The following is a 25,159-nucleotide window of genomic DNA, read 5'->3' on the forward strand; positions in this document are numbered from 1 at the left end:
CCGAAGAAAATACGATTGTTATTCGTTAAATAAGTTTTAGTTGCGCAGAATTTCTCAAGGGACGATTATTATTGAATATGGCTGACGAATACAGGTAATTATTTCACAAGTTGTAATTTAATTTTGCAAAATACTAATTTTTCAGAATAATAACTTTTTAACTGTTACTGCAAATTACGGTTTCGCTTGTTTTAGGTGTGTAGAAGTTTATTAACAATATAGTTACGAATAAAATTAGAGAGCGACTTAAATCAAAACATTTACTAATACTGTTGTATATAAATTGTTGTATATAATAAAAGCATCAAATTTCTGAGTTAAAATTTTTTTTTTAAAACAAATAGAATTCGTTATTCATAAAAAAACGTTTTCAAAGTTAAGTGTTTAAATGTTTTGTTCCTCAAAAATGTATTTCTCATAAATTTAATGATATATGATACAAATTACATATAATGAAATATTTAATGGTCTTCGTAATTTGATATCTTGATATTTATCGACTTAACATATTTAAGTGATATTCAAATTATTTTGAAAATGTTTATGTTAAATATTTAGTTTCGTTAAAAATAATTGATCTAAATATTTTTGATAAATGTTCGCAAATTTATAAGTTTAAAAATTAAATAATGCATAGTTGTTGTTTCGAAAGCTTATATGGATCATCAACTTCATCCTAAAAGTTTCTTATAATCAACGAATTAAATATTGAAATATATATTTCCATAATAAGGTCTTTAGATGAAAATGCAGTACTCTTTTACTAAACTTTTTACAGTAGAAAAAAATTTCTTATAAAAAGAGAAACTCTTATTTATCTTTAAAAATAAGTATTTTTAAAGCATAATCGGTTTGTGAATCAAAATAAAATAATGTTAACATATGTGCAACTTCGAAACGTTAAATTTAAATTTGCAATTTTAGTTTTACTTAAAAATTGTTTCATTAATTGTATTTTGCAAATCATTCTGCATAAATGTCTCCATAATAAGTTCATAAAAAAATTACAAACCCTATCACAAAAAAGGACAATCTACAGGTAAGAGAGTTAAACAGTCAAAATTTTTAGTCATTTGAAGAGATTATCATGTCATTTGACTTCTGAAGAAAATATATACATGTAACTTATGTTCAGTAAATACAATGATAATCCATATTGAATGTATAACAATGTACGAAACATTTTATGACATAAGGAAGTAAATATCAAAAATAGACAATTGTAGGAGGGGTAGTCAACTGTTCTTTCCTTACCGCCCACTTCTATATCCTGGTAGGTAGTAAAGGTTTATTACCGTCCACCCTATTCCGCAGCAAATTAATTTATTACATCTGCAAAGTAACCATAATTTTTGGTACATGTAGAATATGCAGAAACATATAGTTAAATGTGTCCTTTTATTTACATTTTGATTTCTGAGAAAATTCATCTGTTCGTCGATGTTGCATTGGCCAAAACTCCTACTGTCCACCATTAAACCTTGAAATTGAGATGGCGAGTTATTGTTGAGTGTGTAGGATTCGCTTCCAGAAAAATTAGTTTTAAATTGATCTATATCGGTTTTTTAAACCATAATACCGAACTGTGAAATTAGTTACAACATGGAAAGGTGCTAAATTCAACCGGTTTACCGTTCAAATTGAACCATAGTATCTTGTGTACACTAAAAAAAATTCTGGATCAAATTAAGTTAAAAAATTACCGGCACTCGGGGTGACAATACTTTTTATCGTAAAAGTTAAAGGAGCTAGAAATCAGAAAGGTCGTAATTTTTATACAGATATATTTACTGTAATATCACTGTAATTTAAGAAATAGTACTGTTAAAATTGTGGTACAAAATGCTACGTTAAAATGAATTTACGGATGCTGCACTCAAAGTGCCAGTACTTCTTAATGTAATTTAATCACGATTTCTTCTTTGTTCTCTAATTTTGTTCAACTTAAAGCCATATTAAGTTTGCAGAAAATGTGAGTGCTATTACGGTTCAATGCATTTCAAAATTTTCAACAGTGTACAGGTATCACTATATAGTTTAATACAAAACAGCCTTCCGAAACATGAAAGTTTTATAATAGATATTTAGGGGAGAGTGGGGAGAGACGGTGACCTTTATTGTGTGGAAATTAGTTCTGTTTTCTAGCGGATAAACTCTGAATGACACTTTACTAGTCAATAAGAACCTACCCTATTGGCTTGTTGATTAATTCACGGAGTCTGTATATGTTTTTTGAAAAATCTTTTGTTTTTAAACTATTCTTATTCATTGATGATTAGACTTATGAAAATTATCTTTAGTTCAGCTTATTATATGTTTTACTAAAGATTCCTACCCTAGCAAACAATAAGAATTTAGTCCAATATTAGAACTGTAGGGGAGAGTGGGGTCAATTGTAACATTTTTTTTATTAACTATTTTTAACTAACAAAAAATCCAATATATTATTAGTATTAATTGACAGACGAGTAAAGTAAACTATCCTCTACTAGAAAAAAAAAATAAATACCTTATTTTAAATGTTATTATATTAGTTATTAACAATTTTTGACAGTCGTGCATTTGTTACAATTGTCCCCACTTACGGGGTCAATTGTAACAGTTCATAAATTCAACTAAAACATAGTTAATTATCTATATTATCATAGTTGTGATATATTTTTTTTATTGATCAAAACAGTAGTGATATCTTAGGAGTAAAAATAATAATGAGCAGAGACCTAAAGGGTTAAACTTTTAACTTTAAGGGGTTAAAAATTTTAATTTATGCTGTGAAAGGTGACAAATAAAATAATGTACATGCAACATAATATAAATGATATAGGAAACTATTGGTGGTTCTTAAAGAGTTAAGTAATGGTTTGTAAACATAAGAAATGGGACCTAAGGGGTTAAACAATTGCAATTGAAATTATTAATTTTATTTTCAGCTGTTACAATCGTCCCTTTACTTATTGTTACAATCGTCCCCAAGACGCCATTTCAGCTTCATTTGTTAAAAACAATGCTTGTTAATTAACAAAACTAATCTTCTTTTTTTTGGAAATGTTAATTAAGGTGTCCACTTACATATTCGGTTAATAATTTTTATTTGCTTAAACAAAATTACTTTGTTACAATGTAATATTCTAATACCAAAAGAAGTACTTGCGTAGCGTGAAAATATTTTTTGTGGTGTAACTCTTTCAAAAGTACGTAAAAATGGTTGCCAGCAGGGGTGTACATGTAGATTTATTTAATACACATTCTGTGCCACCTAGGAACCAAATCTAGAACCCGACACTCGAAATTTTTGCTCTGCCACAATCGTACCCTGTTACAATTGACCCCACTCTCCCCTACTGTTCTGTTTCGTTAAACTCTGTTCTTGGGGTATGCTGGGTAGCAGAGGAAAAAGACAGCTACATCCAAGGCTTAGCAAAGGTTTTATGGGCCCCAGGACAAAATTTATTGCCAGCCACAACTTCAGAACACAAAAAGCCTTACTTTTATATTAAGCAGAATTTTTAAACTCTATGCAAAATCGTAATTGTTATATATCGATATAAAGAAATTCTCAGCTATTTTCTTTTAAGAAAATTAATAAATAAGCACTATATTTTTTATCAGGAATTTTGGTCGGGTCCTCAGCAGTCCCGGCCCTTGGACAATTGTCACTCTCGCTCCCCTCCTTGAGTTCTACATTACACGTAAATTGCACGCATTATTTTCTTAAACTGTCATATAAAATAGATGTGTTTGCTACTTATTCACTGAAATTAATGTATTTCTACTAATTCACTGCTACTTATGTATTTCTAAGTATTTTCTGTTACTTATTTGCTGAAACTTTGTATTTCTAAATTTCCTATAGAGTTGCACCCAGTTTTATCGCACTTGGTAAGACCGGGTTATTTGACTTTCCCTAGAAAAATATTATTTAAAAAGAAAATAATACAACAATGACTTTTCTGGAATAATATACTATACGAAACTGAGCAATGAATGTCTTGTTTAAATTTGACAGTTTCTAGATCGAACAGTTTAGCTCCAACGAGCCTTCGAATCTTAGCTACCCAGTCTTACTACAACCTCCCCAACGTAATGCGTGGTGATTTGATGACGTGAAGTTTATTACCTCTGGTCATGGTGTTTAATTAAAATTAATATCTGGTTCTGCATCTTTACCTAATTTAAAACAGAAATTGACAAAGTAACGAGGATTGATTCATTAGATTGTAAGGAAAGAATGGATAAAATGCATTATTTTTTATTTAATTCAAAAAATTTCTGTCATTTCTGTTATGAAATTTGGCATTACTTGTTATTAAGGAAAAAGAGAGAGAGAGAAAAATAATAAAGTAGAGAGCTTACAGTAATTTGTGTTCATTTCATTCAGTTTAAAAATTTGGGAATTTTCCTGGGGGGGGGATTTGAAAAAACAGGACAAAGTAGCATTTAGTTTATTTGCCATTGAAGATGTTTAGGACTTTCTGAAAATAAGGTTGTCTGATAAGTTAGAGAAGTAAAGTGATTTAACGATTTTATGCAGAAAACTCCTATTGTATAGGCACGGATTACGTTATAATAGATACTTACAGAGGGGTATTAATATAGATATCTAATTAGGCTTTAGAGCTTGTTTAAAATGAGCTAGGTTAGGGTTTTATCTCAAAAACCAACATTCTGACAAAGAAACATAGCATTTTGTTATAAGCATCATAACATCATTAATAACGATATCATTAGGCTCAGGAGTTTCTGTAGATGATATGGTTTGATATTATATCTATAAAAACAGATGTATGGATAGCCCCTATAAAATGTTACATTGATGTGGCGACACTGAGAAGGCTCTGTGGGAACAACAAAAAGAGCTTTGGTGATGATTTTGTTAAAATTAACTATAAAATATGTCGAAATAACATAATAAAATATACAATGTATAGATTAACAATGAAATAAAATTTATTTTCAGTTTTGTATTTTCTGCTAGAGGTGTGGTATTAAGAAGTATAATTTTGAAACATGAATTACCGGCAAACCGTTACCATATGAAGGGAAATGTTACTAAATGAATGCTTTAAATACTGCACATTTTGGTTTTATTAACCAGAAATAAGCTGTGTGTTTTTTTTTTAAAATTTTTAAAACTAGAATTGTCCTTACCGTACAGTACATTAATTTCACGAGAAATTTCTTTTTCTCTATGTTTAACAACTCGGCAACAGCGAAATAGAAAGGTATACTTCTTTCTTAAAAGGGTTTTACCAAATCAATTCTCATACATCACCTAAAATGTTTCTTATAATATTATCGCAAATATTATTATCCTTTTGTGAAAACTGGTTCTCTTCTTAAGACTGGCAAGCTTAAAAATAACGAATCTTTGAACTCATCACCTTGAATTTCTCCTTTGGGTTTCTACACATTTGGATTACAAATCATATTTTTTCAAACTGTAGTAATGACATTTCATCTTAAGGTAAGTCAAAAAAAAGTAATGTCATATTTTTGTCATCATGAATAGCAACAGTTAAAAAAAATCGAGCAGGTTCTAATAATTTTTATTAAAATAAGTCTTGGTGCCAATCACACTTATTCCAATTTATGGTAACTCATAAGTTAAAAAAAATTAATTAAAAACTGGACGTTATGGTTGCAACACAATATGTTATGTTCGTAACACCCAATTTTAAATTTTTTGTAGTAATTTTAAATATCAAAAATTTTTTAAAAGTTAAAGCGAGTATAAATGACAACAAGATTTGTTTTTATAAAAATTATTAAAACTACTCTATTTTTTTCAAACTGAGTTTAAAGTCTTTTATGTTTTTAAAATCTGCAAAGGCAACATTTATAAACAGTAAAATTGCTTCACAAATAAAATTTTACTTGCTAATAGTCATTAACTATTTTAACATACTTTCTTTAATTTTCAAATGAAAATATAATTTTCGAAAGGAATTTTCTTTCTTCGGTACGCATGTATAAAAGAGCTTAATAAGCGCTTTTTCAATTTCGAAACCCAAGGGCACACATGAAAATTAACGAGACTGAGCGTACGAAGAAGTATTGTATCTCATAAGGCTGTTGAAAAGTAGATATAAAACTGCTTGTAGAAAAAAAAAACATTGTTTCCACATCATTTTTAACTAGATATTTTCTAAAAATATTTTTCTGGCTGAAAGATGAGACAACAGACAAATGTCATGAAATGACATGTTAACGGCCGGGGGGACATTAATGGAGAAACGCTTGCATCATAAAGAATTTTGATCTTAGGTTTTGATTCTTCATTAATTTTGTTTAAACACATATTGATGCCATTCATTTAATAATTGTGTTTTCTGTATTGCGAAATAATAATCAATAGCTGAAGAATGCAAGTGTAAAGAAAAATGAATAGTAGTAACAAAGTGAGATGATTACTAAAGTTAAAACCAGTGGACGGAAAAACTATATTATTTTTGTAGTTTACAACAATTGTAACTATTTTGATACAAATGTAGTTAACTACTTTCGTTAAAAGTAGTGACTACAAACTACTTTGAAATTGCAGTAACTACTTCACTATTTTGAGGAGACGAACTTTGCTGGAGAACTTAGTTTATACCTATGTCCAAAATAGTTTTGAATGAGAAATAAGCTTACATTGAATATAAGGCAATAATTAAAAAATATTTATTATGTTTATATGAGCCAGTTTGTTATCCCAAAATATTTTTTTCGAATGTTTCATTTAATCTTTAGTGCCTTTCTAGACAGCAAATATTTAATTTAAGAAATGCTAGGAAATTATCAAATACTTGCCATTTTTCTAAGTGCCTAATGATTTTTTATTTCCTTTAAGAAACTAAGTTCATCGAAAATTTGTTTCCTTCCTTTGAAATAACATAAATGTTACACGAGTGTACATTCGCATGTGACTAAAGTGATAAATTATCTATTGTTTGTAATAACTAGTTTAAATATAAGTTATATTTGATTCTGAATGCTTCATTCTTGTTTAACACTCAGCCACAGGTTCATTTTCATTGCATCCATTGATTAAACCGCGAAGAGTAGTATCCAATAAATTTGAAACATTAGTTGCGTTAGAGTCGTGTTTCTATACTAAACAACATTTAAAGTAGTTTGCCAAGAATTGATACAAACTTCCTTTTTTTCTTTTTTTTTTTTTTTTTTTTTTAAAAAAATTGCAGTCTACACTACAAACTGCGAAAAAAAGTAGCGATTACAGTAGTTTCAAAGTTTTCAGTGCACTATTTCCGATCACTAATTAAAACTAAAAGGAAGATATTTCTTTTTAACTTTATATGAATACTATGAAGTACTTTTTAACAACCGTAATGTTAGACAAATTACAATGATTTTAAAAATGTTAAAATGAAATAAATAATGTTTTGAAATACAAATGAGATATTTCCTTATTTAAAAATAAATGAAATTAGAAAATAAAGTAACGTACGTTTTAAAAATCTAACTTTAATGAAAAGGAAATTTTTTCCGTTTTCATCAAATCATTATTAAAAATTTTACTTTGATAAAAGGAAATTTTTAACCTTTTCGTAGAATTTTTCCCACTCACTTGAAATAATAAAATTTTTTAATGTGAAATTAACATTAATAAGTTTTTTTTAATTATTACTCTAATAAGTTATCTAATAAAGAAATTTCAATTAGTAAACGCACATGCTTATTATTATAGCATGTTATACACATAGTTAGAAACTTTGGAGAGTGTTGAACCGCAATTTTGTTTAAACTGGCTAACATGTAACTTAGTTGAACCATAATGTCGTAGATGGACTTACTGATCTACCTATTTTATGTATTTTGATTTGACTGCCTTATTTCTATTGGCCGATTTAGTTTTTAATTTTATTCACTTCATACATTGAGTATGGTCAAACATACCGAAATGGTTTAAAATTCCTCGTGTTTCTTACTCTATGGAACACCAAACAGCTCGGTTATTTTTACCGAAGCGCTTTGGTTATGATTTTAGTAAAATTAACAATAAAATATAGTTTTATAAAACGTGATAAAATTTAGAAAATGTGATAAAATTTTGCAATTTTATCATAATACCTTAGAGCAGTGCATTAAATTTACATATAAGTTTTTTACTTTTTATAAGTATATTTTGTATTTACCATAGTTTTTATAACTATATTTTGTATTATAACTATATTATTGTATTTTTATAACTATATTTTGTATTATAATTATATTATTGCATTTTTATAACGGTATTAAGAACTATAATTTTGAGTACCAGAATTTCCGATAAACCATTACCAAACGAACGGAAAAATTACCAATTAAATGGTTTTAAATACCGTAGATTTTCGTTTCATTAATCGGAATTATGTTTTTTTTTTTTACCAGAAATGTCATTGCCATACAGTACGATAATTTTACCAGAATTTTTCTTCTCCGTTTTAATCGCTAATTTTTGGTGTTTTGCAGAGAAAATAGCGTCAAAGTAGCGTCGTAACTTAGTATTTTATATGCAATCTTAGCTATTAAAATATTATGATTTCTGAATTTTAACTTTGTTTTATTAATATTGCCGTAGTTCTTAAATTTGATCACATGATATTATGGTTTAACTTAAAAGAAAATATGGTACAATTTAAGATTCGATTGTGGTTCAAATTATTGATATTATGGTTCAACGTCGGACCAATTTTTTCAGAGAAAGTAAAACAGTAATTAATCAAAGCACATATGTTTTTTCTGCGTAGATTCAAATAGTACCACAGATTAAGCGTTATTTTAAAACCTGCAACACATTTTTATACTGTTTTGTGACGTGAAGTGATATAAACTCGCTTTGTTAAAAACAAATTCCTACAATTTTAAAAAGAAACAAAGTATTTCTGCTGTAAATATTTTGCTAAGAACTTTTTTGTATTTCGAAAGACAATGTTACAAACCGTACAAATAGCGTAAATAAATCTCTGTAAAGTAGCGAGTGAGAATAACAGAAAAACAAATATTATTAGTTGGAAAAGTAAATTATTGTTCTCTGTAAGTTAATTATTTTATAACTGTAATACAGTTTATACAAATATGTCTGTTTAAAGTACTGTTATGTTTTTTTTAAACAATTTTGTTTAAGTTATCATTAACAGTTTAATTTTTATTATTGTTTTACTGAATTATCAAAATTAAAAATATATTTATAACTAAATTATAAAAGTACAACATTATTATGAAATAACCAATGTAAAAATAATGTCAAAAGTAGTCATTCTTTGTCTCCGTACATAAAATTAAATGATGTTGTACACAGGTCTGTAATGATCTTTATTAATATATATTTCAATGTATATTAATAAATATAAAATTAATTATCTCATATTATCCATCTCTATTCTACTTCAAAATCGGTTTTCTCAATTAATCTGTATTTTTTTGTAAACCAAATCATTGATAACAATATCCTCATCATAGAAAGTGGGGCTTTTTATTGATGGATATTAAACTCAGAATTTTTTTTATAACTTAATTTGAAGACATGTTTTTGAATAATCCAAGAAACTGAGCCTAAAAGTTTAAAAGAGTTTTAGCCCAACATTTTTTAAATAAAAAATCGAAAATCTGTAATTGTGTGAAAATTGAAATAAATGACTTATGATCGATGGAATCGAATGTTATCTTTAGCAAAGGGGGGAGCCTGGGCACAAATGTCTCCCGCTAGCTACGACACTGAATTGCAAAAAGCCATCACATAAGCCATAAATGGAAAACTTCATGTCACTTCGTAAAATTAAGTCTTACTTCGTTTAAAATTTACTTGCTCAATAACAAACTCAGAATTTTTCTCGTTTCTCAATATTTAGAATATCTCTATTAAATGTTTACATACAAATGTTGCTTGGCTTTAAGCCAATAAACTATTCGAAAGCAGCTGACTCAGATTCAGCTGTTCACGGAGCCACTACCTGAATAATTTAAACAAAATGATGAGCTAAAAAAGAATGATTAGTCACGCATTATGGTGAATAAAAGAAATATTTCTGTTTAAAATTCATGAACAAAAAAACTAATGATAATACTTAGGAGCTATGAGTACCATTCCTTAACACAAATTATAGGACACCAGCTTCATCAATGAGCTAGAAGTTTTTATTCTAAATAAAACTAAAAATATTAAGGTTGTAAAAATATAATTGTCTTCTTAAGGTTCGTGTAGTCTCATTGGACAAAAGTATCACATGATAGATTGATAAATAAGAAAGAAGGTTCAGATATTTTTTGGCTGACATTAGCATAAATTTAATGAAAGTTATTATGATATTTGCCTGCAATTCATCTCTTATTTAAAGTTACTAACTTGTAAAATTTATTTATCATTGTTGCTTATTATTATTATTATTATTCAAAAATACTTTTCAATATTATTTACAGCTCTGTGTTTTATTTAAGCACAGTATTTATTGCAGCAAAAATGGCGGATACTAAGTTCTTCAGAAGTTACAGTCTAATTTAATATTTCTGCTATTGTTATTCGTGTATTAATTTATTAAGTAAAATTAAACTTACAAAATATAATATTTTCGGCTAGTAAAAAATTGCAACTGACTATAACACATTCTTTTGGAGCGAAAGACNATCATTGCTGCTTATTATTATTATTATTCAAAAATACTTTTCAATATTATTTACAGCTCTGTGTTTTATTTAAGCACAGTCTAATTTAATATTTCTGCTATTGTTATTCGTGTATTAATTTATTAAGCAAAATTAAACTTACAAAATATAATATTTTCGGCTAGTAAAAAATTGCAACTGACTATAACACATTCTTTTGGAGCAAAAGACTTAATTACTGAAAAAAATATTAAAAATTATGCATATGTTGCATGGTTTAAATAATATAAATATTGTGGTAATTTTATTTGAGCTTTCTAGTTTTAATATCTTCTCTTCAATAAATTTCACTTAAATAGTTTTATAAATTCTTATTCAGAAAATGAAAAAAATTACTTTTGATAAAGGTTCATTTTTCTCATCAAATTTGAATGCTAACTTTTGCTTGTGATGTAATCTTTCGGTTAAGGTCATAATTATCAATAAAAAATAATGATACAATATTCTCCTTTCCTATAAGTGTCAGAATGAGTTAACAATGTAAAATTAAAATGATAAGAGAACATTATTTACAATTTTAAATTGAAAATATTGAAAATTACCTAATGTTAAAAATAGTTTTTCATATAAATTATTATACAATTGTTATAGAGATAGTTTCAACAAATGCGATACACGTAATAACAAACAGTTATAGCGAATGCGATATATGTAGTAACAAACAATTTTAACAAATTTGATTATAGTATAAACAGTTACAATTAACGCGTTGCAACAAATGGGATGTAGTTGTACCAAATGATAAACAGTTGAGACAAACAATTTTAACAAATACGATAGAGTTATGATAAATGTGAAAAAGTTAAAACGAAGTCGATACCATAAAAACAAATACAATTAAAACAAATTGTTATATACTTGTCACTTTTTAAAAAAAAAAACAAGGTGACACAACCCCTTATAAAATTACAATTTTTTACTCAATATTCCTGTAATTTAATTTACAATTAAAAAAAACTGTAAACTATCTAAATACAATAGGTTAGCAAAAATTTCTCACAGACTTCGTTTCTCAACTCCAACTTAAAAAAACATTCATCAAATCATGTAATTACGTTCAACTCCTAAAAGCCTGAAGATATATATATATATATATTTTTTTGTAAGAAAGTTATTTTAAAAAGAATCTGTAAGGCATTGTTCTACTTATAGCTGTCAAAAAGTGGGAATAAATTAATTATTGAAATTGTTTTAGTAGTTTAATTAATTAATATATAATATTCAATAGTAGTAACATAAAACAAGTTTTATAATTCACTGGAATATTGGTTCACGCAGTAAGAAATCAGTGACAAATGCTGTTAATATTTGCGTGCCAGTTAGTTAGCTATTTAGCTAGCTTAATTAATTATGCAAATCGTAAATAAAAAAAACGTTTATAAAAAAACATAACAGGCAACGATTGCTATCGTACATATTATCGAGCGTGGAAGTGCCATGGAACAGTGCCATGGAAAAGAACAAATGACATGGAATTATCTAAACAAAGTCACGGAGAAGAATAGATAACATGAAATTATTTTAACAGTGCCATGGAGAAGAACACATAGCATGAAAATATATAAGAAGTTTGGAAAACCAAAAATTACATAGAATTATTTAAACAGAGTCACGGAGAAGGATATGCAACATGAAATTATTTTAACAGGTAGCATGGAATATTCTCAACTGTGCTGCAGAGGAAAAATCAATAACATGGAATGATTCAGGGAGAAGAACATATAGCATGGAATCATCATCTTTTAAAAACAGTGTCATAAATGAGATGTAAATTATTGTTTTCTTTATAAAGTTATTGCCTGTATATTATATGATGCAGATCGCATTCAATGTAATGATAATCAATAGCACAGACAAGATACATATCGCTATCAGTTCATCTGTCACTGTACAAAAGTTATTTTAGGTTATAGCTTCGGTAAATGAATATTTAATATCATTACTTCCCTTATGCCAGCAAATTTTGACATCTAGTATGAAATTGTGGTAAATATTGAATAGAAATTGTTTTCCTCAACCCTGTTATTAATACTTACTAATTGTCAACATTTGAAAAAGTGAAAAATAAGGATAGCACATCTACTTAATTCAATGTGCCAATGTTCAAATGCCGCCAGTGCATTCTGAATGTCGACATTTTACACTTTCAAGTAAGGTTTAACGAATGTTTTGGAGACTGACGTTCTCCGAAGAATGTCGACAGTTTCTGTCTTCCACAGAAACAAATCTAACAATCATATTTTTAGGAGCGATAAATATAACATTTGTGCATGTTTGGACTATGCATATAGCTACACTGAAACACTATAAACTATACGGGCATATTTTTTTCAACAGTAATATATTAAAGAGCGGTAAATATAATATAATAAATACTTTGTTAATATTTGGGCAATACATATAGATACATTAAAACACTATAAACTAGGAAATTGTATGTTGTTATGGCACTATGGACATATTTTAATACTATAGGCTTTCCACAGTAATATATCTACTATTACAGAATCGATAAATATAACAAAATAAATACTTTGTTAATATTTGGGCTATACATATAGCTACTTTGAAACATTATGAACTAACAAATGGCATAGTGTGAAGGCACTATGGGCATATTGTCTTCCTCAGTGATTTATCTACACGGTTAAAAATTCCGGTATGAAGTACCGGCATTATCCGTAAAATACTAAACGTAATTTTTACAATAATATTTATTGAATTAGACTAATTTAGTGATTTTACTGTAATTAATAATACAAAAACTGTCAACGTATCAGATGTTTTGTCCCGTAACATGTCCCGGTATAAATGGATTTTACGGTAAAAAATACCGGCACCCTGAGGGCCTGCACTTTTTACCGTAATTTTTTGCAGTGTTCAGGGCCGGATTAACCTATAGGCACACTAGGCACGTGCCTAGGGCCGACGAAATTCAGGGGCCTACGAAAAACTTGGGAGAAAAAAATGTGTTGACAAGAATAATTTAGCTTTAAAAACAACAAGTGTATTTTGCACAAAATTATGAAGATACAAATAAAAATATAATATTTTTCGGTAATAAATTTTTTTGCGGAATCTTATGATCTAATATATTACTTTTTTGCGATTTTTGGATTCAGATATTGCAGATAAAGTTCGATAAACAAATTTGTAAACTAAAATCCATATTAATAAAAATGTTAAAAAAATATATGCAAGAAAATTTTAGCACATATTTTGAAAAGAGGGGAGGAGTGCGGGAAGGAGGGGAGGGCCCAAAAACGGCTATGCCTAGGGCCTACGAAAGGTATAATCTGGCTCTGACAGTGTTCTATTGTATTAAAAAGCTGTACATTTAACGAAGATTATATAATAGGAAGCAAAAATTTAAATGTAAAAAAAATAAAACTTTTTTAATATTTGGGCTATAAATACATTTACATAAGCAAACTATCTGGTCATATTAAGGGAAATGATACGGAAAAAAATATCACTTGGGATAGCACAAAGTGTATTTTCCACAAAACATTCCTTAGGCGTATAACGAAAATAAACTTATAATTCCCACAGTGAAAATAAGTCGCACTTACCTGCTGACTTCATGCAGCTTCATGAGAGATTTCGATTTGAACATGGGCATTGTTCTTCTTTTGAGCCTAGAAGAAAACAAACACAATAAGAATAAAAGTCATTTCATCTTGTAGAAAAATCGTTTCCGTGAAAACCATATTAAATGTTCGTGTACCCCATAATGAAGTTTTCTCATGTTCTGATCTATCAATGCTTTTTCCAGAAGGAACTTCAGAACAGCAACTGTTCAAATATAAGTTAAATCTCGTCTCTTTATTTCGATCTCTACGTGACTGTTATAGACAGAAATATAGCCATTTTTGGCTGAATGCTGCATTTTATAGTAGTTGTAATAGCAAATTATTAATACTGTTCTGTTTCTCTGTGGAATGAAATCGAAGAAGTTTCCACGCTGCTAAAAATTATGATTTGCTGGCATAAATAAATGTTTTTTTCTTTTCTGTGAAAGAAACCAATGAAATAAAATAAAATATGTAGTGCTTTTATTACCCAGTAAAAAGTAAACATAATATTGTAATTATGATTAATAACTACTGCTTTAGTTTCTGAATACAGTTTAAAATTAAATATACCATTGATTGAAACAAAACTCATTTTGCATGATTTTAGTGATTTCTGTATCAAACTACTATATAAAGTACCGGAACTTTGGGTGCATCATCCGTAAAATCCGTTTTTACTGTAATTTCGACAGCAATATTGATTTAATTAGAGTAATTCTGTAATTTTACAGTAATTAATGTAAAACTTACGGTATATCATTATATTTTTTACTCCATAACATGTTCCTTTTGAAATGGAATTTACAGTTATAAGTATCAGCACTATAAATACCGGTACTTTTTACAGCAGTTTGATTCGGAAATTTTTACAGTGTAGTTAAAATATTCAACTTTCATATTGGGTTAGAGATCACAGAAATGTACAACTCAGTTATGTACTATCATTAGTGAAGTATGTATATTTAGTTCTTAGTTAAGTATGGAGTTTAAAGATACGAATGAAACTTATGATGCCTAAATTAATATCGATATATAAACATAATAGCAAAAATAAAAAGCTCAAGATTCATACTAAGACGCAGATAATCAAACGTACAAACAGTTTAGCAATCATTATTTATGAATTTAAGAAAAAGGAAAAAAGAAACTTAAGATATCTAAAGTTTTAGATGAATATATAATAAGGAAAATCAGACACTCTAGTTTTTATATTGCGTTGCAGTTTTATGTTTTTTTTTTTTAAAGTTATTTAAAAAATTATGAATATATATTTTTATATTTCAAATTTGATTTGAAAAAAAAAATCAATCAAATATAGAGATTAAAGTAAAGATAAAAGTTTATGCATAAAGACACGAAATCTATGCATTCTGGTTACGTATACCACAAACGAGTAAGATGTTATAAAATAATTCCATTATCAATTGTAGGATATAATTATTAAAAAATAACTTTTAATATAAATAACATTTCTATAAAAATTTCAATGTCCCTTTTCTATAGGACATTTTGCCGTACTCATTAAAGTGTCATTAATCAAGTATGATTCAAAAATTTCATTTACTTATGCGTATTTAGTTGATCAAAAAGATTTTTTCCTGTCGATAGCATTCTAAAAAGAACTGCTCCAAAACATATAAATTTCATCCTATAATGTGAATAAAACGCGTCATTTAGAAAAAAAAATATTCTGACTTGATTTAAATGGGGAAATGCATTTTTTATTTAATTGTACAGAAAAAAGAAAGCTACACTATGTAAGTGAACTGAATAACAAAAATAATGATTTGACAATGCATTTGTGCAAAGTGATTTGTTGTGAAATAAAAACGTAATTAAACTGTATTTTAAACAAGAAAGGTTTTTTTAAAAATTAAATTTGCGAAACAAATTTATTTTATTTTATTTAAATTAATGTTTGATAAAAAATAAATATGCAGTAAGCTTATTTAAGCTGAAGAGATGGTGTAAAAAGTTCTTCAAACAAATCAATACATTCCGCCCAATTTCATGTTGTAATGATGTTGCCAATTTTATGCTTATCATGAATGTGCAAGATGTCCGAAAAGTCCATTTAAGGGCTCGACCCCTTACTTGATGAACTGTCTTAACCCCCCTTGTCCGAAGCTGCCTGAGACTCTGAGGGAGTATTGCCACATTTGGAGTAATTAGTTAATTTTTTTTAAAATATGGAACGTGTCTATTTTGACTTATTTACTTTTTTTGATTTGATATGTATTTTTCGACGTATTTCTATTGTATACAAATTATTTCAATCCTATTTTAATTTTACGACTACGGCGCCATCTCCGAACCGATTTGAAACACCTATGCATAAATCAATTTGAGGCATGTGCAATATAATGCTAAGAAATATGCATTTATATGAAATAAAAATGAAGGTTTCTTTTAAAGAATTTGAAGCAGCTGCCTTCTCCCCACCTTGAGAGCGTTTCATTTCTTATGGGCTCTTTGTATTAATTCTTCTTAGTTTAAAATGGAGTCTAACCTTACTTCCTTTTGTTCATTGTTGTTTATTGTTGTTTGCAATGATAAGCAATAAGAAACAAAATTAAGTTGTGGTTTATGCTTATTACTGCTATATTTATTTCAGATTTAAGAAACTGGAATTTATTATTTTACTGGAGGTACTTGAACAGATTTTTTTTAAATATTATTTCGTTTTATAACCGTCATTGCGCAGCCGTCCCAATTTTGAGTTTGCGAATACCAATATTCAACTTCGTAGTCCTGTAATTTTGATCCCAATCCAAAACACAAGGGTACTCCTGGATCAAGTATTAACTAGCCTTCGTGGAGGACTTTTGGATGAAACTAACACGCATTTGTTTTACATGGAGTAGAAAACCACAAAAACTTTCCATGATTAGCCAAATGACAAGGGGATTCTAATCCATGATCCGTCAACCACTTAGGATATTTGATCGCTCTATCACATGAGCCATCACGGCCATGTTAAAGTAGATTAAAAAAAAATTTTCAGAAGAGAAGAAGTATAACGAGTTCAAAAGCCCGTGTCCCGAGTTCAAAAGCCCGTGTATTTTTTACCATAAAATCTATTTTTAACGGAACATGCTTATAAACAAAAAATCTGATGAACCTTAAATTCTACAGTAATAAATACAAAAAAAATCACTGAATCACTCGAATTAAATAAATATTACTGTAAAAATTACAGTACAATATTTTACGTTAAAATGAGTTTTACGGATGATGCTCCCAAAGTGCCGGGACTTTGTACCGGAATTTGATTTGGAATTTTTTGCAGTCTAGATATTTTCAAACTCCTACCTACCATGTAAAAAAATCTATTTATGAGAGTTTAAAATATGAATTACGCCTAAGAAATATTTTGATGCAACAACTATTGTGCATGCGAATTATGCAAGAAGTAATTATAAGCAAGACAATTGTTCTCGAATTTCTCCTCTGAAAAAACATGGGCAATGAAAACTTGGCTTATAATTGTTTTGTAATAAGGCCTTCAAATGTGACAGATGAATAATACTTAAAATATCTCAATTGGTTTATTCACCTCTAAGTTACATAGCGGTCTTTTACATTTGTTCATAATTCAATAAAAAAAAAATTAGGCTCATTACTTACATGAGTGTTAATGCTACTTATTTTTTAGAATATAATATATAAATCATATATAAAAGATATAAATTATAAGTTACTGATTATTCGTCATGAAACTTGTTATTCCAGTTTTATTGTTGCTTATCATTGACATAACTTCTAGAAAGAAACAATCTATAAAATTATTCAGTATCTTTTTTCTTTTATATGGAAGATATTGCCACATTTAGGATGAAAAAAAAGGGTCAAAGCAAATTTAAATTATCTTGTCTTGTCAAATCCTTTTTTCAGTTTCAAGGATAAAGAATGATTTGAAATCAAACATCAAAAATAAAGGGAATGATTTCAAAAAAAAATGAAATAACAATGATAAGGAAAATATACGTCAGTTAAATCATACTTATACCAAATCGTTAGTTAACGTTATTTCATTTTTTTTTCAATTTGTAAAAGCACTGACACTTAAATAATAATGGTATGCATCATTTGTAAAATCTATTTATCCGTAAATCAATTTTTACCATAAAATATTATACCGTTATGTACCATTTTACCCAAGGTTAGAAGAATTAAATGGTATATTATCCCCAGTGGTCGGAAGTATATTATCCCCAGTGGTTTTTGTAGTTTTGTAGATTCGTTTTACTAGAATTTATTTGTTTATGCAAGTTTTTCTACTACAATTCACTTATTTCAATTTTTAATAGACTTAATTTTAGCCAAAATTTTAACCTTCTTAAAGAGGTATCAGTTTTAGAAATTTTATCTTACGATTTTATACTATAGCATATTTCTAATAGGTTTAACGAATTACATGTCATTTATTTGAATTCAAATTTATTTTGTGTAATTACATGTCATTTATTTTTGCGAGATATTCTAAGACATTTGTTATTTTCTATAATAACTTTCTTCAGTTTTTGCAGTGAATTTACAAGAATTTAAAACTATTATCGAAATGCCAGTTTGCGCATTGCAACTTGAAAAAGTTTTGATAGAAAACAAAGGGAAAAAATATAATTTTTCGCGTGTTCCCTAAAGTAAATGAACAACTATGTAAAGAATGGATTCCGAAATGACACAGTTAATATAAAACAGCAATACGTTTATTCTGTCGGTAAGAACTTTTATAAAAATTCATTATCTAAATAGAAACCGCCTCGTTACTTCAAAAAGAAAGGCAAGTGAAAAAAATTAAAAAATGGATAAAGTCAAAGAAAATTAAAATGTAAAAAAAAAAGTATAAATAAAATATGTAGTACATAGTTGGAATTCTCCTAATTTCATAACATATTTTTTAATGCAGTTATTCTAAATATTTATGATTTTTTTTAAAAATTATATTCTCTTCAATTTAAATATCTATATATTATATCATCGTAAATTTAGATATCTACAAACAATTGTAAAATTTTTAACGTCATTATGAACCTAAATTATTATTTGTATCAGTAATTAGCGTTTAAGGTTGATGTCTCCTAATGATTAAGTATGAAGAAATTGCTATTAACGGCATATTTTAAAATCAGGGATTCTAAATTTAACTCAACTTATTGTTATAAAAGAATATGTAGATAAAAAGAAGTGTCGATATATGCTTTAATTTTTCTTAACAATTAAAGTTAAAACTGAACTTTTAAAATAAAGTATTTATAGTGTCATTTTCGCCAACTAGTAAAACATTTTTATAAGTTTAAAATGGTATTTTTTTTTAATATAATGGCTAAGAAAGTTTTTTCAAACTATGTTTATGAACGGAAATAANGAACCTATATCACGGAGGCGAGCAACATTACCCACGCCACACAACCACAAATACCCCCTAATAGGGTGGGCCACATTCACACATCACACAACAGGGAACAACACACACACATAGAGAAACATCTATGAACTGAGCGGGATTCGAACCCGCAACCATTGGCTTCACAGTCAAGCACGCTGACTGCTCGTGCTGAGCAACACTTTCGGCCACTACACTAAAAATTACGAAAAAAAGTAGCGACTACAGTAGTTTCACTATTTGTAGTGCGTTACTTCTAACCACTGATTATCCCCAAAGATGAGTCAAAACTAATTAAGATAAAATTAGGAATAATTTCTCAAATTTTAAAAATTTTCCTTTCATTATTAAAAGATTAACGAGTCGAATCGATTTCAAAATAACGTACAAGCTTATAAAAGAAAGGAAAAATATTTCAGTTTACATGTTTTACTGATATCACGCTCTTCATGATTTTATAGTAATAAAATCAGTAAATGAAATACACATAGAAACTTTTATGAACAACTATTCTAAACATAGAGGCCAATAATATAACAAGTTTTTAACAGAATGGTTCATGGTCATTCCGTGCGGATCATTTACGTCAAAGTGTTATATCACATTTGAAATTCTAATTAATTCGTGCATCGAGTCTCATGATTTTCTTGCCTCCATTGCATATTTGAATCCATAAACAGTTATCTGATAGCAAACATTTTGTAATAAATGAACACATAATTATTGTTTTGAGACACAATTTTAAATAATGAAACAGGTATTTATGTTTTATAAATCACACTAACATGACTTAACTATTATTTTAAAAACTATATATTTAGTTTTGGACATTCAAAGATTATTTGAGTTTTTTATCATGTGTAACGTATATAAAAACTCCACTGCATTATGATAGGTATGAAGTGTTATTTTTAATAGGTAATGTGGAAAATACTTTTAAATACAACTTTAAACTAAGCAGTTAAAAGAACTGTAAAAAATATTTTTAAACGTTAAAGCAATCATATATAAAAGTTCAAAAAACAAACAAACATAAAACCATATCGCAATTCTATTTAACTATAACTATACTTATACAATTAAAAATGTTCGATTTATTTTTTTATGTCTTAAATTTTCAAGCAACATTTCATAACTTTCAGAAAAATGGTCTGGATCATAGAAATTTTGAAAATAAATAAGACGTTTTTTTTTTGTTCTTCTGCTTATTAATTTTTTTAAAAGTTTTTTTGTAGCTCAAAGTAATTGTTTGGTTGAGGTAGCAAGAAAAAAAAACGTGAAGTATTTTTTTGATAATTTTTAAAACTGTTTTTATTTTTTTAAGAATATAAAAACGTTGCAAAGACAAATTTTTTGTGTGCATTTCATGCGATTATTGTGCGTGTGCTTGAGTTATATCGTTACTGTAGAAACATTCTCCCGTTTGTTTATATACATATATAGACTGAATGAAAAATTAGAAGTTTCACCAAAGTTTAGCGTTAAAAATATCACCAAAATTGATTAACCTTTCCAAATATTTTGAAATTCATTCAAATACTAACCCTTTAAGCGATTTATGCCCTTTCCAGATTGACTTATTCCACTTTAAAAAATAACGTCACATTTAAGAAACAGGTCTTTTTTATGATATGTCCCCTATGGTATGGCTAAGCAAATATTGGCATTCTGTTAGGCATTATTGTTATAGTTAGCTATACTCAGAGGGTTAAAGGTTTTTCGTTGAAGATTCTTTCATCAATTATTAGTGTTCTTTTATGTTTTTTAATTTATAAATGCATGTTCTTTGTTAGGTTGTGATAAATAGGTTTTATACAAAAAATGGATTCTTCATTTGTTATATTTTACACTAATGAAAATACTCTAATTTTAAATTAAGAAAAAAACGATCTAATAATTGCAAACGTCATTTTCTAACCGCTTCGATGAATTTTTGTAATTATTGATCACAAATACTTGTATAATAATAATAATTATGATTCTTTATGAGCAAACACATTTTTAAATAATTATGCTTAGAATGAATAGTTAAAAATATTTTTGCAGTAATGACTATTTTAATAATATTGTCTTCTTGTTGTTCATGACAATCCGTAATTACTATAATTGTACATTTTTACCAATTTCGTTTTATACATTATTAACGTAAATTATTATAATGATAAATGATTATAACTTTTATTACGATAAGTAACTCACTGTATTGTGTATTAAAATTCATTACGTACTTTTAATAAATTAAGTCTCAATTAGCAATAATTGGCATTCTTTGAAATAAATTCAGTCAGCGAATAGTAAATTGTGCTCTATCCCTCATATGTGCGGGGCTATTCAAAATGACCACAAAGGCCACCTGTGGTCCTATGACGTTGGTTTACATAAATTTTAGCCTGCAAAAAATTGTGTACGTATCGAATCATTTATGCGACGAAATGAGTAAACGAACGAATCATGTTCCCCTTTTTTTATCGTAACCTATGAACAGTAATGAATAAAAGCCCGACACTGGTTCACAGTATACGTTCAAGTTGGTGAATGAAAATGAATAAATAATTCGTAAAAAAAGGGGTATAAAAAAAGAGAGGAAGGAAAAAAAACCCGAAAGGAAATGACAGAAACGTTATTTTTAAATCACGGTTTGCTTTTTGTCTTTCTTATACAGGTAGTTCACTTTTCTTTGCTCTTTTCCAAAATGAAGAAAATTCTGAAAGGCTGTTCGCACATTTTTCTAATTTATGAACAATTTAAAGTCCTCCAGAGACTAAATGAAGAATTATTAAGAATTTGTAGATTCTTAAATATTTTTTTGAATTCTTTCTTCTCTTTGAATTAAACACGCATCAAAGCATGAAAGGGACTTTTTATTTCTTAGATGTCAGTTACAAAAGTATGAATATTAAGGAACTCTCTGAGATAATTAATTTTGACTTTAAATAGAAGCTTTATTTCATTAAATTAATGATTAAATATAATTTTTTTTATAGAAAAGATTGAATTTTTTTTTGTGAAAAATGGTTATTTTTAAAAATTTGTACCACAATAATAAAACAACGAACGAAAAGTTAAATAATAATGGAAATTAAATTTCAAAAGAAATGAACTTTTTTAACTATCTTAATTTTTGAAGTCTCTTTTCACATATTCTAATGCAGAAATTTAATTTCAATTCATTTGATTTAAAATCGTTTCATTGGCACACAATTTGGTGAATAAAAATGAATAAATAAGCCGTAAGAGAAGGAGGGCATAAAAAATTAAAAAATATAATTTTAATTACTTCTCGCCTTTTGTCTCTCTTATACTGGTAGTTTCCTTGTCTTAGCTCTTACAAATTCAAGAAAGTCTGAAGTAGGTTCGCACATTCTTTATTTATGAACAATTCTTCAGAAACTAAAGAAACTAAACAGTTTCTTTAGTTTCTGAATACTGAAGCTCTTCAGAAACAAAATTAAGAATCTTTAGGAATTTGTAGATTCATAATTTTTAAGCATTTTTCGAAATTCTTTCTCCTTTTCGAATTAAACATGCATAAAAGAGACTTTTTATTTCTTAGTTAGATGAAAGCTTTAAAAGTATGAATATTCAGGAACTCTCTGAGATAATTAATTTTGACTTTCAGTAGAAGTTTCATTTTATAAAAGTAATGATTAAATATTAAAATTTTATGAAAATGGTTAATTCCGAAAATATGCACCATAATAATGGGAACAAAGAACGAAAAGTTCAATAATAAGAGAAAATAAATTAAAAATACATCAACTTTTAATGAATATCTTAATTTTTTGAAGACTCTTATCAAGTATAGTTTTGCAGAAAATTGTGTTCAATTCGTTTGATTAAAAATCATTTAATTAACACACGACTTGGTGGATAAAAATGAATAAATAATCTGTAAGAATGGGGGGAGGAATGAAAAAATGAAAATAAGAAATATAATTCAATTTTAATTACTGCTCGATATTGCCATTCTTATAAAGGTGGTTCCCTTTTCTCCTATCTTAAAAATTAATGAAAAGTCTGAAAGGCAGTTCGCAATTATTTTTTTTTTACATATGAATAATTTAAAGTTCTTCGGAAATAATTAAGAAAATTATTACGAGATTCAAAATCCTAAAATATTTTTTTAAAAATTCGTTCTAACCTTTCGAATTAAACACATATAATGCATGAAAAGGATTTGTATAAATAACAGAAGTATGAAGAAGTTTTATTTCATATAGTTAATGGGGGTGGTCAATTTTTCATGCAAGAATTTCGGTAAGATGTAAATAGTTGTTTCTGAACCTATATATTATAAGAAATAATGAAAATGGGAATAACAAAAATAATAAATAATAATTTTATTGCATGATTTATTTTTTTGAAGTGTCTCGTTAAACATGGCTTACTGTGCAATTTGAAATAAAATTATTTAACTGAAACACTTTAAAACATATCATCAATGATGGTGACATTTTGAAAATATAATTTAAGACCAACTTGTAATGACGTAGCAAAAATACAACAATTCAAGAGCAATTTGTAGCGACGTTGTGAAATAAAACAATTTAAACACAATTAAAACAATTAAAGAGGAATGTTTCTTTACGGCACATCTTATTTTATCTTACACAAGTGCACACTGTGTGCGTTGTTGAAGGGGAATTTTGTCAAATAATCTACTGAACATGGAAAAGTTTATCGAATTCCTTTCCATTGCCCAGGGAATTTCATCTTTACAAACATATAATGTAAATATAATCTTATTTTATTTGATTAGTATCCCCGTCAGGAACTTCGGATTTTTGACCCCCATATTATAATAGGGGGGTAACCGCAATCTAGGAAATAGGGTCAGATCAGGAGAGGGATCCAAAGTTTGGACCTCTTAATGTTAATTTTACTTTTTGCGTATTTCGTCATATCTCGAGAACTTTTTAAGCGAATTGTAAAATTATCGCACACAATTATAAAATTCGTTTGTTCAAAGATAAATTCCGTTCAAAAACTAAATTTTAGTAAATATTGATTATTTTTCATTATTCTAAGTAATAATAGTAGGAAAATTTTTGAATTATAAGGTAATTTTTTACATCATTTTAAAGCATGTTATTTTACATGGCAAAATATAAAATTTGAGCTAAATCGGTCCAATAGTTCATGAAAAATATAATTTTAAAAAAGTCGTAAAATTGGATTACTCAGAAACTATGAAATCGATTTCGCTGAAACTTCGCATTTTGCCATATAAAATTCCCTCTCTTAACCAAACTATATTTCCCAGATTGCGGCTGGCTACCCTCTATATTTTACGGGTTAGAAATCCGAATCTATTGAAAAACAGAAATGTCTATTCAGAGAAAGTACGTTTTTGTCTGATTTCGTAGCTTAAACTATCGTTTGCATTAATTGATTAGCATATTGGAGGCTACCCCCTCGAACCATTATGATTGAGTCCTAGAATGTAGAGATCTGATCAATTAATTAAAAGTTATTCAAGGATAACTTTTTTTTTCTTTTAACATACTGTACATACATTTAGAACGTAAGGAAATTTTCTTCCATATTACTTGTA

At 27.6% G+C, this 25,159-nt stretch overlaps 1 protein-coding gene across 6 annotated transcripts in view; it reads right to left on the reverse strand.

Annotated features, from left to right (window-relative positions):
• LOC107454875 (oxidative stress responsive kinase frayed) overlaps positions 1-25,159 on the reverse strand; it is a 150,832-nt gene that overhangs the window by 68,988 nt on the left and 56,685 nt on the right. For 5 of the 6 annotated variants that reach the window (XR_011637549.1, XM_071184580.1, XM_071184595.1 and 2 more), the window contains exon 2: positions 14,217-14,282. Coding sequence is in view for 5 of the 6 variants with exons in the window: in XM_071184580.1 (XP_071040681.1) it covers positions 14,217-14,282 (66 nt within the window). In the remaining variant the exon portion in view is untranslated. Of the gene's footprint in view, positions 1-14,216; positions 14,283-14,371; positions 14,453-25,159 lie in introns of those variants that run through there. The other variant, XM_043052976.2, reaches the window with a different exon arrangement.

The sequence above is a fragment of the Parasteatoda tepidariorum genome, chromosome 1, assembly GCF_043381705.1.
Source record: "Parasteatoda tepidariorum isolate YZ-2023 chromosome 1, CAS_Ptep_4.0, whole genome shotgun sequence".
In the NCBI taxonomy this organism is placed as follows: domain Eukaryota; kingdom Metazoa; phylum Arthropoda; class Arachnida; order Araneae; family Theridiidae; genus Parasteatoda; species Parasteatoda tepidariorum.